Here is an 18,913-nt window from a genome sequence, read left to right on the forward strand (position 1 = left end):
GAGGCATTTTAAAACGCCTGTTGGGCAACTTTCCGCTGCTCAGGCTGCAGCTCTAGCTGCTGATGCTGATGCTGATGCTGATGCCGATGCCGTTGCTGACTAACTGCTCTGCTCTGACTGTGACTGCGACTGCGACTGCGACTGCGACTGCGACTCCAGAGCTGGATGCTGCCTACTTACGAACGCTGACCATTTGGAAAGCCTTCTCTTTCGTGTCCACGCTTTTGTCCATATTTGTACACAATTAGCAATGACACAAAAAAAGTAAAAAAAACGAGCTGCTAATACAAAACGAAAAGCAGCAGAAACAAACTTCACACACCATAAATCGATTATCATTGCGAAAATACACGCACACAGACACACTCGCACACTCGCATACTCACACACACGCATATGGCACACACTTGTGCATTAAATCAAATAACGCATTTTACGCCTCTTTGGCTGTGCATAAATTTATTTATCGACTTGTCCATCGACGGCTGGCCGTCGCCTTATCGCGTCTATCGTCAATCGGCATTGCGTATACGCCATGTACGCGCCTACCGTATGTGCGCGAGCGCATGCATAAAATGTATAACAAAATTGTCATTAGCGTAAAGCATTTGTTAACTGCGCCAGATCGCCCGATAAGCCAGCCAGCCAGCCACAAGGTGTCTGCCCATTCCCATACCCATACCGATACCCGATTCCTATTCCAGGCTGCCGGCAACTGGCCAGCGGCACATTCATCAACGCCGCCACTGCCGTCGCTGCCAAGTGCATCAATCGGTGGGCAACACGCGCTGACAATCAATGTGCGACAGGCCACGAAAAACGGGTCCAGTTGCTGCTGTTGCAGTTGCAGTTGCAGGCGGCTGCAGTCTTCGCCTGCTTCGCATTGCTTTTCACACCTTCGCGGCTGCCGCTTGTGGCATTTACTTTTTTTTTTGTTTTTTTTTTTTTTGGCCAGGCCTAGACGTGGTGTAAAATGGCTGCATGATTGACATTGCGCTTGGTATCTCATCTTGGCAGCGGCTGCTGCTGCTCCTTATTGACAATGCGTCTGGCGTTTTGCTAGCTTCGGCTTGGCTCCGCTTGGCTTGGCATTACTGCGGCTCTGGCGGTGGTCGCTGCAGTTGCTTTGATGCCACCACCGAGTAGCCAGCGTACATTGAGGCTAACTAAAAACAAGTTGCGTTGACATACCAATTAACTTGACAAATACATAATTGGTAGCAAACAATTAAATGATTTTCTTTTTTTTTTGTCTTTCTTTCCGTTGAGAATGCGCCCTGGTCGGCAGGCAGTTAACTAACGTGGCTAACTGAGCTGCCAGCCCATTTTGCTGTCAGCTTATGAGCGCAGAAATTCATTTAAATTTATCTAGTTGTCAGTTTTGCTAAGCTTTAAGATATTTGCACAATTTGCTCGTAAAAAACAAATCGAGCAATGGGCAAGCGAGACGGGCATACAATAAGAAAAAACCAAGTAAAAAATCCACACACAAATAGAAATACAAACAGAAATAAAACGGCAGCCGCTAACGAAGCGCCAACAACGTTGAGTTCCAAGCTGCAGTCGCGGAGGATGACGACGATGCTGTGGGCAGAGCCAGTTTAGGGGTACGTGTCGCGGGGTATGCCTGACTAACCACAGAGTACGTAACGTTCTCTCGTCAGTTGGGCTCTGATAGTCTGTAATAAGTCACGCGTTTTAAATAGGAGCTAACCCATGAACCAATGTAGTTCAGTTCTTGATCAACATTTTTATATATTTTCCCTTTAGTGAAAGTAAATATTGATTGAAAGTTCTTCTTAAACATTATGCAGTATTTTTTTAAGTAAAAGATCTTTTAACAAATTATAAATCTCAAGAATATAATTTGAAATAAAGTAGTTAAACAGCAGCTGGGGAATACCCCACTTGAGCCAATGGCAACTTGGTAGAGTATTAGGAAAGTCGTTCTACTCAGTAAAGAAATTGCTTCTCAAATGACTCTTGTTGCTGTTGTTGGTTGTTTGTTTGCCCGTTTGGCAGGTGCAGTTTGCATTCGCTAGTGTTTGGAGCTGTTGCTGTTGTTGTTGTTGTTGCTCATTAGTTTTTTGCTGCCACAAAGTCTACGTCTGTTACCATTTTGGGCTGGCTGGGAATCGGGCGCTGGATTAGCCAGCCAGCTAGTCAGTGTTAACGTTTGGAGTTAAGAGTTAAGAGCTTAAGCCGAGTATCGCAGCGTTCGGCGGCGTTCAGTTTGGCCAAGATAGATAGCAAAGCCAAAAGGAAAATCGAAACATTTGCCCAGGTCTATCGCCAGTGTGGGAAACTTTTATTTCAAGGTTCAAAAGACGCCCGCAGAGTGTGAAAAATAGTCGGAGAAAAAAATAAAAGCATGTGTGTGTGAGTGTAAGTATGTGTGTGTGTGAGTGTGTGTGAATTTAAAGCCTGGCGGCGTGGCTTAGGTTTGGCTTGCCCCCACGGCGAATGCGCAATGCCATAAATTCTGATGTGCTAACATCGAAACTGTTGTCTGCGTGTGTGTGTGTGTGTGTGTGAGTGTGTGTGTGTTGGGCATTGCTCATACGCCATGTTGTTTCATAATTATAACTTAAATACGACAGTTTTATATAAAAATCCACTAGTAAATCAATGTGCGCGCGCCTGGCAATTAACTGCCAAGAAACGTAACAGACATAACGACGAGTTAGTTGGAGCTGCTGCTGGTGCTGTGGTGGTGGTGGTGCAGCGAAGCACGTCGCCAGACAGTCAGACAACCAGCCAAGCGAACTGTCAATTATAACCAATCGCACACCAAGTGCACATTAAACCCTATCAACTGTTTTTGTAATTTATTGTTTGGTTTTGCCAACAAGTCGCATTTGGTGCAAGATCCGCATTGCAGGCAGCAACTCGCACACAGCACCACACACTGGCACTGGGCGCTGGCAACCCGGTTGCAGTCTTTGGCTTTTGGTCGTCAGTCTCATCATAATTATCGCTGGCTGCTCGGGCGGCACGTTCAACGCAATCGCACAGCTCGACGCTCGACGCTCGAAGCTCTAAGCTCTAAGCTTCCAGCTAAAGTCAAATGAGCAGTTTATGGCCAAGACGACCATTTTGAAGACGCGCCAAAGGAGCTGCTACACGGCTGCTAATACGACTCTGCAGCTACGTCTCTCTCTCTTAGTGTCTAGCTGTGTGCATGTGTGTGTGTGCCACTCGGGGCAACATTCACTTTTTTTATTGCACCACTTTGGCAATAGGCACAAGTGTGATTTCAAATCTCTGGGTCGCCTAAACGCGCACCGCCACTAAATTGGCAGAAATATGAAGTCAGCGTGTGCATTTCGGTAAAAGCGGTGATTATATGCGCAACGGGAAAATGGACACACACACACACATATATACACACATAAATATATACATATGTATATATTTGGGCAACTGACTGCCTGCTGCTGGCCACATAATGCGCATTAGCATATGCCTTCGCATCGGGAGAGCTCAAATCCAAATGAATGGTCCCTTCTAAGCGTCGCAATTGCAAATGGGGCAACACACCGCAAAATGGCTAAATGGGGAAAAAACGGCACTGTGGGCTGACGTTGATGGCCAGTTCAATTAAATGCCATCAATTTTAATAACACGAGGCAGTCTCTCTCGCACACACACACACACACACTGAGACGCAGCGACTGCGCTACCTTGGGCGCTGTGCAGCCAAATGCTGGCATGGAAATTACAAATGCATCAGCAACAGTCTCAGCGCTTCGAGTTCCCGGACTCTGTGCGCATGTGTAGACAGCCGGGGCTCTAACGCTAACGCACTTGAAGCACTTCAGGCTAAAACAAGCGGCCGGCCAACCCGAGCAGCCCGACCAACCCGGCGACCATTTCACAGGCCCGCGTTGACGGTCAGTCGCACCGGTTGAGTCTGTGGCCCTCGGTCATGTTGTTGCAGTGGGCCACAGACAAAGCACTTAAGCATGGGTCACTCTTACAGTTTGCCAACAACGACAACAACAACAACCACAATAACACCGACGGCGACAGCTAGCCACAACGAGAAGAGCTTTAGCAAGTGAAAATTGAAAGCGGTAGCCGCAGAGAAGGGAAGCCAAATAAAAAACGCAAATTACAAAAAATTCAAAAATATTTTTGTTTTTTGAATTACAAAATAGATCACATACTTATTATGTTTTGTATATATATGTGATCCATTCACCAAGTAGGAATGGAATCATATTTACGTTATATTCTCATGGTATACGAACAGAGCTTCCTCGACAGCTATGACAAATCAACTTGAGTTAAGCAGTTATAGGAATGATCGTCTGTTGCTCGCTGCTGTCTGTTTGTCTGAGTAATTCGAGTTAGAGTTTTGAAGTATGTACAAATATAATAAAATATTCACGTAGGAAATACGCTGATCAAGTATAGAATCGATGTAAGTCCATGTTTAGACCGGTTTTTTCAGCAACTAAAATACTTCGTTTTATGGATATCTTTCAAAAACTAAAACAAGAGAAAGAGTGAACGAGAAAGAGCAATTAAATTTGATGAGCAAATGAAATTGTTCCTTAGACATTAGCTGAGCGGAGGAGCTGAGGGCACTTCCTACAAGAGCACATTTCGTAAGCTATTGACACAGCCAAGAACACATATTTACTTAACATTTGTTTAGTTTATTGCGACCACTGATAAATGCATATTAATGAGCAATGAGTGTAAAGAGAACAGCCCAGCAGAACTAGTCATCACATTGGGATTATGCAATAAACTAGAGACACCTTAGGAAAAAGCAGAAAATTGATTGAACAATTAGGCAAATTTATGTATTTAAATACAAACTAGATTCACGTCTTAGTCGAGGGAACATCAAGTTATAACAATGTAAATGGGTCATAAATATGCACAGACTTTCGTAGGTCTACAGACACATTAAGAGCTGAAAATATTTTGTTTTAATTTGTAATATTCAGTCCAGGGGCTATTCATTAATATGAATAGGCCAAGGCTAAAAGAGGAATATTCGTCATATATTGAAATTGGGAAGAGACGGGAAAAGCGAAATTGAAAACAGAAAGAGAGCAAGAACTGGAAGCAAGTTAAAGAGATGAACAAATATAATTATTAATTTATAATTAGGCAGAATTCAATTAATGCATGAATATGTTTTAAGTAAGCCAAACCATTGTCTGCAAATAAGACTTGGATTCTGTTTCAGCTTTAGTGATTAGCAAAAGCAAAGTTAAACATTTAGAAGTCTTCATGCCGAAAATTTAATTTATAAAATTGAAATTTTTATACAAAAGCATTTTAATATAATTAAAGAAATTAAAAATACTTAGAGATAAGAATGCTTTTCATTTAATTTAAATAATATTTTGCAAATGCATTACTAATAATCAAATCACTTTGTGACTTAGTTTACTTCAATTCTTAGCTGATTTGTAGCGCTGATTCTTGCAAGATCCTATACATAAATACATCAACATATATATATGAGTGCTCGAAGCAATAAAGTCGTCAAATAGATATAAACGTAAACTCAACAAGTGCAAGTGCTTGAGTGCTTCAAGAAAACGACTTTTATTTTTGAAAATATTTATTACTCTATTAATAACATAAAAACTAATTTAATCAATGATTCTATTAAGAAAGCTGCCTTAACTCAAGCCACCTGATCAATATTCATTATTCAATCGGAACTAAGAAATGGGCAGCTTACATACAACTTCACAGTTGCAAGCTCGATCAAATCAAGTGCTTCGTGGCGCAGAGTTGACTTTCATGTGGAACACGGCAAAACCCTTCGCAAGAGGCGGTTCCAAGAGATTGGGTGAGGGGGCAGGCAGGTTGTAGAGAGGGGAGAGGGGAGAGGGAGAGCCAGAGCGAGAGGTGACAGTTAGCTAAGGAAACTGGCAGCCGTCAGGCAGGCAGCGTGGCAAGCAACTGCAGCCAGTAGTTGTGGCAGCTGTTGTTGCTGCTGCTGCTGTTGTTGCTGCTGTTGGCAATTGATGTCGCGGGCGCCAAAATCGACACACTTGTCCCTGTGGCTGGGGCCGTGTGTTTGCCCGCTCGAGGCTGGGGCCGACTTGCTCCGGCTCCGACTGGCAATCGGCGCCGCTCAAGTACAGGTTAAATGGATCACGACTGCACGGATTTGATGCCCGTCTGTTGCCGTTGTCTGTCCGCCTGTCCGGGGCCCATAAAGTACGCGACATGCAAACGTTTTTGATGCAATGACTCGATCCGCCTGGTTCCTACCCGGCTAGGCAGTCAGCCAAGTAAAATTAGGAAATTGTGTACAACTGTTAACTGACAAGGCAAAGTGTTCCAGACAGTTGAGTTGACTTGATGGCGACTGCCGTTGCCTCTACTGCTGCCCGTGCCCCTCTCTGTGTCTCTGCCCCGTCTCTTGACTGAAGCTAAGCGGATTTTTATGCCAATACCCGGGCACATTTAACGAGTCTCATTAAGCTTTGCGACCATAAAACTCAACAGTTGGCCATTTTGTTTAACTGACTTTCAATTGCTTCTACAATTTCAGCGAGCACCTCGCACGCCACCAGCAGCAGCAGCAGCAGCAGCAACAGCAGAAACAGCAGCAAATCCGCCACCAAAGCAGCGCCCAGCAGCAAGGCCTTTAGCAGCATCAGCAACAACGGCAACAGCAGCAGCAGCAGTAACTATAGCAACGGTAACTATAGTAATGGCAAGCAGGCTGGCTGCTCATCCTCCGTTAGTAGCTATGCGGCTCCTGCTGGCTCCACGTTGGGCCCATTTGGGCGGCAGCAACAGCAGCAGCAACAGCTGTACTCTTCCGGCGTCTCCAAGTTGCCATTCTCGCCATTCTTTGCAGCATCGCCATTTTTCTTTACGTATCGACGTATCAGCAAGCATGAAGACAACAACAACAGCTGCAGCTACAACAACGGGAGCAGCAGTAGCACCAGCAACAGCGCCAACAACAGCAGCAGCAGCAGTCTCATGCAGGACTACGATCGCAAGTTTAGTTTGCTGAGCCTCTTCAAGAGCCCCTACAAGTTCACTGATGCCCAGGCGGCCCGCAAATGCTCCTCGACAAGCGGCGGCAACAGCAGCAGCAGCAGCAGCAGCAAGCCTGTGGGCACAGGAGCAACAGCTGGAAGTGTCTGCTCAGCGCCCAGCTGGAAGAGCTATGCAGGAGCGGGCGGGGCTACGCACGCAGCACTGAATCCCGCCTTTGGAGGCATGGCATTGGGCGGCGGTGCGCGCAAGGACAGCAGCAGCTTTAGTGGCATCAATTTTGGCGGCAGCGGTGCGGGCAGCGGTGCCTCGTTCAGTCGCGATGCTGCCTCCAATGGCAGCGGCTACAATGATCTCTCCAAGAACCGAAAGGTACACAAGTGCGATACGGAGGGCTGCGACAAGGTCTACACCAAGAGCTCGCATCTCAAGGCGCACAAACGCACGCACACAGGTGAGTTATCTAAAGGAAACTCGAATTTCAATGGCGATTGATTTCTATGATTGTATTTTAGTCATCGAAAATATGGAAATCTCTTTAAGTTCTTAAAATGAATTTGGCTCTTTCACTTTTCCATTCGCAGGTGAGAAGCCGTATGTGTGCACCTGGGAAGGCTGCATCTGGCGCTTTGCCCGCTCCGACGAGCTGACCCGCCACTACAGGAAACACACGGGCGTGAAGCCCTTTCGCTGTCAGCTCTGCACACGAAGTTTCAGTCGCTCCGATCATCTGTCGCTACATATGCGACGGCACTGAGCCGCTGGCCATATGGAAATACTCAATGCCTACGCCCACGCCAACGCCCACGCCCACTTCGACATCATATATAGGAAAATGCCCCAATGAGGCCGTTCTGCTTTGACGTTTCTCCTTATTATTTATAAAACACTGTTTCATGCATCACTTCGTTCAGTTTTTATGTCTTAACGCTTAAGTAGCTCAATTTAGATCCATAAGCGGGCTCAAAGCCCAGTCTAGCTCTACGAAATTAGCCAGTAATTGAAGCAAAAAAGAATTTGTAAAATTTTTATAGCATCTAAGCAGACGTTGCCTTCAAGAAGCCAAGTTAACAAGCGGTACTACGAGTATAAAGACGGTTTACTACAATATTACCTAAACAATTTGATATATTTGATATTTGATATTTGATATAGATATTGATATTGATATTGATATGGTTAGTATGCCTACATAAGTATAAACAGTTGTATTGGTGCTAGCAATTTGTGTGTACATACATTTACATATCCATAACACATTAGCCAGTAATAAGGTTTAACTAATTTTAGCACAAATTTTTATATTGGATGTTAAGTAGAAAATTTTATACGAAAGCAAAGTAATCGCAACTAGAGAAGAGCACAAATCAAACGAATTCAAACAGCAAACAGACACAAGAGGCAGCAATATTTATAACTGACAATCATATGATATAACTTAACTCTGATATAGTTACTCTTATACTTATATATACATTTCTACCATACGACAAGGCAGTTGCATTGCAGACGTTCGCCTATTCAGAAGCAGAAAACTAAAGAGAATTTGATTTCATTAATTATTATTCCATACAAAATTAAACAGATTATAATACTATATACTAAATACTTTATATTATATAGTGCATATTTTGTTTAATTTCTTTAAATAATGTTTACATTTAAGACAAATTGTTTTCTTCTGCCTTAAAAATTGATTTAAAACTTTTTTACTCTTAGCTTTTCATCCGTTAAATTATTATTTGTTTTTATTTGTTTTAAAAACTTTTCTGTTTGAGCACCGAAATGAGCTTCTTTCTCGTTAGCTCTTAATTAAACTTGCTTTAGCCTTTGAAGCTTATAAAAAGACAGATCAGAGTCGAAAGTATCAACGACTGGCGAAACGGAAGAGCTGCAACTGCCACATAGATTTAAACAAGCCACACAGAAAACAAAAACAAAGCAAACTGCGACCATTCAAGAAAGAAAAAGAGGAAAAAAGAACAAAGTGTATTATTTTTGTACGCCAATACCTTATACATACCTACAATACATATTTTTTGCTGAAATAAAAATAAAAATAAAAACTTTTTGTACTATTAACAAACAGACACACACACACACACACATATACAGGGGGCTAACAAACACATTCGCTCGTGGCTGAAGCCGAAGCCGAAGCGAACAATAACAAGAAACGGGCAGCTCATTAAGCCACACAACAGGCCGGGTCCAAATCCGCTGTGGATTTTTATTTAAATGAAAAATCAATTGAGCGCACAATGGCTACCAAGTGGCCGTCCCTGTCCAGTCCACTAACCACTGTGCGCAGTCCAGAGCTTAGCTAAAAGATGTGTGGCAAGTTGTCAACATCCAAGCGGCAAACGGCAGCAGTTCGAGCCGTGGCCTATGTGTGCGCCTCTGGCCTCGCCTCGACTCTGCTCGACTCGACGCGGACACAGTCGGCCCAGCTTGGTCCAGCTCGCCTTGGCTTGGCCCCATGGATTGGGGTCCAGCAGCACGCACCCGCCAATTGTCCAGGGGAGCATTGTCGTCGTTTGTCGTCGTCGTCTGTGCGCGCGCGCGTTGTTTGCAATAATAAAGATGACAAATTTCTCGTCATTTGTAATTTCAATGCGGGCCTTGGATTGGCTTCTTTTTTCTTTTTCTTTTTCTTTTTCTTTATTTAGTTTCTTAGTTTTTTTTCTCACTTTTTGCTAATACGCGCAACTGGTTAAAGTGCTGCTGCTATCTCTTTTCCGCGCGATGACACCTGCAGCGGAAATCAGTGCATGAATAACGTTTCGATCATTAAGCTAAAATTGTGAAATATTACGTATACGCAGCGGCAATTTATTGGTAAATTAATAATAAGCCCAGTCGACAGACAGTAGCTGCCTCTGCTGCTACCGCTGCTGGCATCGAAGTCAGCGTCGGCAGCGGCTTCGGCATCGGCATCGACATCGGCGTTGGACTTGCTCGATGGGGCCGCGTTTAGCATAAAGGTTAAACATATATAACATACCGGTTTTTTCGGGTTAATTAAAATACTACTCCTATATGTCTGATTGTATGTCTAACGAATATGCCTTTTGGTCAGGTCATCTTGGCGAGGCTGACGCCAGGTTTAATGACCCGCAGCACATGCAAATGAGTAAAAGTAAACAAAACCCAAAGCCAACAAACGACACTGAGTGCAATAATTCTCTTTCCCAGTACCTTATGTACCTCGTTTCTGATATAATAAGAAATTGGCGGGTTTGTAATGAAACATTTTTAAAAAATTATAAAATTATATTTATTCACTTGAAACTAGATTTTGCCACGCACTTTATCTTTACGGTAAATTCAATAAAATATAATACGGATTTGACTGCTCTCATGTATCATTGTTCAGGCATGCACATTCAAAGATCGTAAATATGTCTTCAATGCACTCAATGACTAGCAGGTGATGCCATAGAAATAGATAAGGGCCACATGATTGGACTCAAATGCACGCTGAGCCTTACCCGCTCAGCGATGGGTTAAGAATATATAAACACCTACGTTGAGCCCACAAACTCAGTGATAGATGAACTAGATTGAACGGATGAATTTATATATGAGTTAGGGTATACACACCCTGGCCCAGCAGAATAAGCGAAAGTCTAAAACTGATTTCCAAGTGATAAGGTCTAAATCACATCCTTTATAGCATTTATTGATGATATTTGCAAGACAGTTTTCGGGATGGAAACTATTTAAAATGAAGCTGAATGTGGATATAATATGCCAACACATTTTCAATGCAGCTTACAATTAGTATATTTTGATATTTCAGCTGCAGGCAGTCATGTTTTAGTGCAACATTTTTCTCTCATTGAATTTGTTGAGCTTTTAAATATGTAAACGCATGTTAAAGCTACGAACTACACTGCACAAACAAATCTCAAATTTAAATATAAATATATTAAAATTTATTTAATCTGCCACAGAGATCATTAATTAGTTAGCCAATTTTTTACACCAAACGCTTGATAAAAGGAGCTTGGGTTAGCAATTTTAGTGCAACTATAAAAGTTATAAAGTTTGTATTTTTTATTTATTTATTTATTACTTTATTTATTTTTATTACTATTTTTTATTATTTTTGATTCATTTCAGAATTGCTTAAGCTTAATAATCTCAATTGAGATGAAATGTAGCTTGCTGAAACAGACATTAAATATAATATAAATTTACATATAAACATTTTTATGCATCAATTAATGAAAATTAATTATAAAATGAAATTAATAAAACTAAGAAATATATTTTTACATTCTGACTGCTGTGAACTAAATGTGTAAAAGCTTGTGGCATGCACAAGTCATGTAGCCTTGACATGCATGTGCACACACACACACACACACACTCACACACGCTCGAGCAGCTCATTAAAAGCCAATAAAGTTGCAGCTATGCATCAGCGAACGTGTCCATCAAACGTTGCCTGCCACTTGAAGCTGCAGTCGATCAGCTATTGAATGCGGATTCGGGATCGATGCTGTCCATCAGCAAAAAACACAACAACAACAACAACAACGCTCCAATAACCAAATGGCACGGCAGGTGGGCTGGCGGAGGGAAGCAGAGGGAAGGGCGAGGTGGGCCAGGAGAACACGCTGGCAGCTGGTGCATGTGTGTCTACAGATACAGATACAGCTACAGATACCTAGGCCAAAACACAGTTGGCCATTTTTAATTTATTGTTATGCCTTTGTGCTGGCTTTTGGCTGCTGCAGTTGCAGTTGCTGCCGCTGCTGCTGCTGCTGCTGCTGGTCGGCAGGTCACCTGCAATTTATGAAACTGTGCAGCTTTAACGGCCTGATTTTTGAGACACATTTGGACGACTGTCGCAACGCCAGCCACCCCTCTCTCTCTCTCTCTCTCTCTCTGCCGCCGTTGCTCTCGCTCTCTCTCTTCGTTTGATTTGTGATCGATTGTGTGTCGTTACTTTGCGACATGGGGCATGAAATCTTTGACACCTAACGGTAACTGCCAGCCTGATCGCAGTCACACAATCACAATCGCCCCCGTCGCAGTTTGCCTTTTAGCTTCTGCATTAAATTGGAACAGCCTCTGCCGCGCTGCCGCTGCGCTGCTCTCAGCCTCGTGCAGCTTTGTGTTGCCGCATGTGCCTCAGAGTTGTCAACGCGTTGCCAAAGTGTTGGCAGTTTTGCCATTTATTTTACAGGTGAGTGAGTATAATGGATAGTTGGCCCGTCTATGCGGCAATGTGGGCCTCTGCAACATGCTGTGCGCATTGGCTCAATTAAAAATGGTCTGGGCCACGTTAGCTGCTTCATATGACAATTGGCAATTGCCTAATAGAGGCAAATGGTCAATGCTGATGCTGGCTGCTGCCGCTTGGCTTTTCTTTTAATTTTGTTTGGCTAAAATGCTTAAATTAAAATTCCCATCACACCATAAAACCCATAAATCATCTTTTATCTGAGCGCGTCTATCGGCGCATGCGCGCGCGCCAACATTCAACTTGGAGCGAGCCAGCAGGAGGAAAAACTCTCCACACAGCCTTTCTGCACTTGTGTGTGTGTGTGTATGTGTGGAAAACGATGCTGTCTGATTTAGCAGACTCGACTTTGGGAACTGCAAACGGAACCTGCTCCGTTGCCTTAATGAGAATTTAATATTTTTCAATAAAAATTTGTAAAAGGCGCGTTTGCCTGTTGAGGCTGTGGCCGGGGCTGCAGCTGAGGCTGAGGCTGAGGCTTTTTCAATGGCCTCCACACTGGAGACGCCTATATAGACAGATGTGGCCAACACTCTAATAAGTCTTTGTGTGCGTGTGAGAGTGTGCGTGTGCTTTGTGGCTATTAACGCACTTCTGCTCCGGGCTATTGCCAGACGTCTGTTTGGGTCATGGTCTGACTTGGTCTTTGGTCTGGTTTACCAGTGGCGGCACGCAAAGGATTCTTTCTTATAACTAGAAATATATATCCCAAGCCTGACTGACTCCAAGATATTTAAATTGTCTTTAACTAATTAATTTCATGAATTAATAATTATAAAATTAATAATAATATATAATAAAATTAATTAAAATAATATAAAATAAAATTAATAATAATAAATAATAATAATAAATAATATGCTAAATATAATATAATAAACTGTCTTTAACTAATTAATTTCATTAATTAATAATTATAAAATTAATAATGATATAGAATAAAATTAATTAAAATAATATAAAATAAAATTAATAATAATAAATAATAATAATAAATAATATGCTAAATATAATATAATAAACTGTCTTTAACTAATTCATTTCATTAATTAATAATTATAAAATTAATAATGATATATAATAAAATTAACTAAAATAATATAAAATAAAATTAATAATAATAAATAATAATAATAAATAATATGCTAAATATAATATATAAATAATAAATTTAAATTAAGAAATGAATATGATTTTTACATATTTTTTAAATTTCCTTTTAAATATATCTATATTTGATCTATATATATCTTTATTTATCTATATATCTTTATTATATCTATGCATCAATATATGAAGTAAAGAAGAAATACAATCTTCGGAGGCAGTTCAATTTATTCAATTTATACACCCATATACATCCTTATTTTATACCTTATATTATATCTTACATATAAATACTATTTTTCAGAACACACTAATCATTAGCTTTGCTTTGAATCATATGCTGGGCAGTTCCATGTAAGTATTACATATCATGTGGTTTCATTATGGTCTATATATGGATTGCAAATCATATTATATCATAAGCTATATATATTATATTAATTTGTATTATTATCAGATCAGATTTAGATGAATCAGAAACAAAACGTAGACGAAGCGAAGCAAACAATGGAATAGCAATGCTTAGTAGGGAGAGTATTTGGACATAGATATAGTCTGAGTCGAGCTGCTCAGAGGGCGCCCCCTTATTAATTGTTCATTACCTGACAATGGCACTGCGTGTGTAGACTGCAGTTAGAGTTGTTGTGTTGTTGTTGTTGTAGCTGCTTTTAGTGCCATGGCTTGTTGCATTTGTCGTTAGCCGGCCCTGCCCCTGACAAAACAAAAGCCAACTCTTGCATACCAAATGGGCAGCGCGAGAGAGATTCAGGCACAGGCTGACTTTTGAGCAGAAAGCGGAGCGCGTCAAAGACTGTAAAAACCGGGAGTTCAATGCGTTTGGGAGCTGCAGCCAAGTGTCGCCAATTGTTGTGGCAAGTGGAGTCGAGACCAGTGGAGTTGAGTTCTATGGGCTTTGGGCTTTGGGCTCGTCCGCGTCGCTGGCGGCGCGTGCAGACGGCTGAGCCTGTTTTAATATGCCAACAATGACAATCAAATGTCACCTCTGGTGCGCCATGTCTAGACGCGGACAACAACAGCGCAACTGTTGCAGTTGCTGCTAAAAGAAATTGCATGCAAGCGAGAGCTGATTGCAACAACAACAACAAGAACATAAATATATATATATATATATATAGATATATATGTATAAAAATGTCATTTGGCTCATTATAAAGATAGCATAGAGCGCTGACCAGAGCAGCAAGATTGCAGCAGCAGCAGCAGCAACAGTTGCTGCCGCTCTGGGGGCGCAGCAGCAGTGGCAGCAGCAGCGGCGTCACATTTAAACGTTTAATGATAATTTATGAATGTTGTTGTTTTTTATTGCAACAACAATGCCGTAAACCAATAAATCTTAAGGATCACATAAATCTTGACGCTAACTGCGCAGTCGACGTCTCTGTTGCCGTTGCCTGTTGCCAGTTGCCAGTTGCCAGTTGCCAGTTGGCAGTTGCTTGTTGCCGCTTGCCGCTTCCAACGTGCCACAATAATTCGGCATTTGGTTCTGTTGGCAACTCTGGGGCACACTTGATCAAACGGCGGGAGTTGCTTCAGCTGACAGCTGCAAAACCTTGATGCGAATGATGGTTTTGTGTGGTGGTGCGTGGTGCGTGGTGCCAGTTGTGTCTAGTGTCTAGTGGTGCAGCTCCAAGCTCCTGTGGTGCCACATGCTGCATGTGTTAATAGGCCAGCCTATTGGCCATTTGAACAGCAGCTGATGTTCGATGGCTTTTTAGAAAGGCTGCGCATAGGCTAATTTTTTTCTGCTGCGTTGTTGTTGGTAATTTAATTTTTGCTTTTCATGGTTCGTTAACATATTTTGCTTATAAGGATTTCCCGCTGCAGAGCAAAAAGAAATCACAAGCTGATCAGTGGAAACATGCCGCCATGTAGCACACAGCACTGCAATGGGCTGTTGCTGCTGCTGCTGCTGCTGCAGCGGTGGTGGCGGCTTCATTGTTGCAGGTGCATGTTGCCGCAACAATGCCATAAATTGTGACATTGGCTGCCTTTTTTTATATGTGCTCTCTTCCCCCTTTTTGCAACCAGCGCTGCTTAGGCTAACGCTTTTTTTTATAGTGCAGCAGCAACAGCAGCAGCAGCAAAAAACTTATAAGAGCAGAAAAAACTTAGAACGAGTTTTGGCATTTACGACTCACTCACTGTGCGGGTTCTGCTGCTGCTGCCGCTGCTGCTGCACCAGCCAAGAGCCAGCAGTCAACAGTAGCTTAGCTTTATATATAAATAGATATATATATATAAATATATATATATGTACGTGGATATATATTTTGTTTAACTTGCCGCATTATGTTGCTGCTTAATTGGTTATAAATTAATTAAACGTCGATTAATAATCCGGCTTCTTGTCAGTTAAACGCCGCCGACGCCGTTGCTGCCAGCTCTTGGACACTGGCAGCAAGAACAGCAGCAACATCAGCAGCAACAACAAGAACTCGGCTTAGCTAGCTACTCCGTGCTTGGTCTGCGGCTTCAGCCACGTGATGAGTTGGCAATAATGAACTTGTTGTTGTCGCTGCCCATGGCTTGAACTTTTCCCAAGAAGCTGGGGCAGCAGCAGCAACAGCAACTCATTAATGGGCCAGGCCAAAGCAAAGCCAACATTTATGGGCTGGAGGACCGTATCAATGGCCATTTGGGCGTTTAGGGTTAACAGCGGCTGTCAGCTGCTCGCCAGTGTAATTGTTGCTTTTGTTATTGTTATTGTTATTGTTGCTTTGGGGCTACAAAAAGCTGCTGGAAATCGACTGAAACGCATTAAACGAGCATCCATAAACTCACATTTTCAAGTGACAATAGCCACATGTCAATCGATTAAAATTTAGGCTGCAAGTCCTGTTTCGATTGACAATATAAATCAAGTGCAAAACATCGCCCGATTGTTAGCAAGAATCAAAGCTAACTCAATATTATCATAGCTGAACTTATAGGCATCAATTGATTACTAAGACTTAATTTGAGGTTTAGCTCTGAAATGTACACAATAATCAGAATTCTCTTGCTTTTTATAATTTGGTTTTTATTGTTTATTCATAGCAAAGTGCGCTGATTCGCTCTCGATTCAGATTCATAACTTTGCTGCGGTTTCCCTAGCAACTTATCAGACTCAATCGCAGTTTAAAAGGAAGTGCTTCAGCAGCTGAGTGCAGTGCCCTGTGGAGCTTCAGACGACACACTCGATCTACTCGAACAGGACTAGCCATGGCAAATTATTCGATCAAATTAGCAGTTTTAGTGGCAGTCCTGTCTGGTTCTTATCAGGCTTCAGCGGACTATGGGTACTGGCAGAGCGAGGTACGTACGGGAACAACTGGTTAGAGTTAAAGAGGAAGAATAACTCGAGCTGTTACAGACTAACTCAATGCCAATATCGAAGCTGAGTCAACAGCGAGGAGTTCTGTCGGAGCTGGTGAAATTTGGCAAGCAAATCAGGCGGAACGTGAAGCAGACTGAGATCACTGAAGGGGCAAATGTTGGTCTAAACAAAACATCCACCCGCTCCTTGAGAATTCAACTTGAGGAATGTCGAGTCGGTATTCAGTCAAAGACAACAGCTATCAAGGAACAGGCACACCTGTTAAGCGAGCTTGAAAATAAAATCCAAGTAACAGAAGCGAGACGGCAAGAGCTGACTGTCAAGCTGCGCAAGTGCAAAGCTGGCCATGATCAGGAGATCACGGGCACTAGCTGCGTGCCCTTTGGTGACTCGAAACTGCACATGATCAAGCTGCCTCATTCGCGAGCCTTCCAGGCGGCCTGCGAGAGTCGCATCGCTGGACCCGGCTGGATGGTTATCCAACGTCGTCTGAATGGAGCTGTGGACTTCTATCGCAACTGGAAGGAGTACCGCATGGGCTTTGGGGACCTAAAGAGGGAGCTCTTCATTGGACTGCAGAAACTGTATCGACTGACCCAACAAGAGCCACACGAGCTGTTCATCCACATGGTGGACGTCAACAATGTGACCCAATTTGCACGCTATGACAACTTTAAGATCGGCAACGAAAGCACCGAATACAAACTACTCTCACTTGGCGAGTACACAGGCAATGCGGGAGATGCGATGCGCATCGACGAGGGCATGAAGTTTACGACCTACGATCGGGACAACGACAGAATGCTGGATAGGAACTGCGCTCAGTTCGCACACGGTGCTTGGTGGTACAAGAGCTGCTCCTGGAGGTAATCAGGGTTTCGCTTATGAGTCGACTACTTCCCATTTACTTTGCCCCATTCTTGCAGCAATCTCAACGGCGGCTACTTCAGTGCGAAGGATGATGAAATGATTTGGTGGCGAGTCAGCCATAAGCGGGGCGTGTTCACACGCCTCAAGACTGTGATAATGCTCATCAGACCCAGACCATTGCTGCAATTTGACATCGATATCCGAAATTGAATGTCTTGGCAAATGTGCACAGTGTAATAATTCCTTAAACTTTACAGCGAATAACATTTGTCGGACACATCTTATCAAATTAAATATTCAATAAGAAACTGAATTGTGTCACGAATCATAGGCGAGTGAATGCTGCACGTGTAGCACTAGTCTCTACTATCTGCTTGAATATACTCATTGGTTACCAGGCGTACCCATTAGGTACACATACGTGTACCACAAAAAGGTACAAGTGTAAGAAGAAACAACTATGACTGCTGCAGTCGGGCGTTACCGACTGCAGCACACTTGTTCAGGTTCAATAAAAGTGAAGTTAAATCTCAGGAGTACGAAACTGTAGCAAAAATTGTGAATTCTGGTGACAAAACTTAGTTTTTTCGGTTTGCTACACCCCAAGAAATCATATCATATCATAATACGGGTTCTACAGTAACGTAACAGTCCAAGTGTCCAACAAAATACAGCTAATTTTTAATATTCCTCTTTTTTTTATACACAATTGTCAAAAGGGCCAAATACGATATATATTAAAATATTTATGTATATCTTTATAAAGGGATATATTAGGCATCTATTCCAAATTTCTATAGTCTCTAGCTCCAGCAGTGTTCAAAACATAGCCGAGTACAAATCACTAAATACTCAAAGATGATTTGCCACGCTCATAGTAGGCGTAGAGGATCTTAACAGTAACTCACGTGTCCAATTACTTTACTATCAGGAGAATCATAACTGACGAACGGAGGGATGGGCGGACGAACGGGAGCAACGAATAGCAAGGTTAGCATTATGAAATAAAAAGTCATTATTTATTCTTGTATTTACAAGATATGACTTTCAGAGGACTCTCCTTGCACTGCACTAATGCGGCGCTTTTTCATGTCCGCGAAACACTCAAAGTTGTAATTTTTCGGAATGGACTTGGCATTTATCTCGTGATGCGAATCAACCAAGTAGAAGAAGTCGCAAGCAGCTCAATCAGTGGAATGGAATATTGCTTGCTTGTCTGTTGAAAGACACCCAAAATGTATTGGCCTAAATATTCCTCACAAATGGTATCGACTGATACCTTTACCATGCACATTTCATCAGCAAGCACTTGAATTGTGAAGCATTGAAAGCTGGCCTAAGATTGGCGTGTTGCT

General features: G+C 42.4%; 2 protein-coding genes across 2 annotated transcripts; both read left to right on the forward strand.

Moving 5' to 3' along the window:
• Nucleotides 1-6,124: 6,124 nt before the first annotated feature.
• LOC111599729 (Krueppel-like factor 7) lies at nt 6,125-7,826 on the forward strand. Its single transcript, XM_023315475.2, has 3 exons — nt 6,125-6,195; nt 6,573-7,444; nt 7,575-7,826. Exons 1-3 carry the CDS (start codon nt 6,125-6,127, stop codon nt 7,745-7,747), a joined length of 1,116 nt encoding a protein of 371 aa, XP_023171243.2. The 3' UTR covers nt 7,748-7,826.
• An 8,716-nt stretch (nt 7,827-16,542) lies between these two features.
• LOC111599677 (angiopoietin-related protein 2-like) lies at nt 16,543-17,768 on the forward strand. The gene is made up of 3 exons (XM_023315382.2): nt 16,543-16,666; nt 16,725-17,554; nt 17,615-17,768. The coding sequence occupies exons 1-3, from the start codon at nt 16,574-16,576 to the stop codon at nt 17,766-17,768; spliced, it is 1,077 nt and encodes a 358-aa protein (XP_023171150.2). The 5' UTR covers nt 16,543-16,573.
• The last annotated feature ends 1,145 nt before the right edge of the window (nt 17,769-18,913 follow it).

This window comes from Drosophila hydei, unplaced genomic scaffold, assembly GCF_003285905.1.
Source record: "Drosophila hydei strain 15085-1641.00,03,60 unplaced genomic scaffold, DhydRS2 tig00000060-arrow-pilon, whole genome shotgun sequence".
Taxonomy (NCBI): domain Eukaryota; kingdom Metazoa; phylum Arthropoda; class Insecta; order Diptera; family Drosophilidae; genus Drosophila; species Drosophila hydei.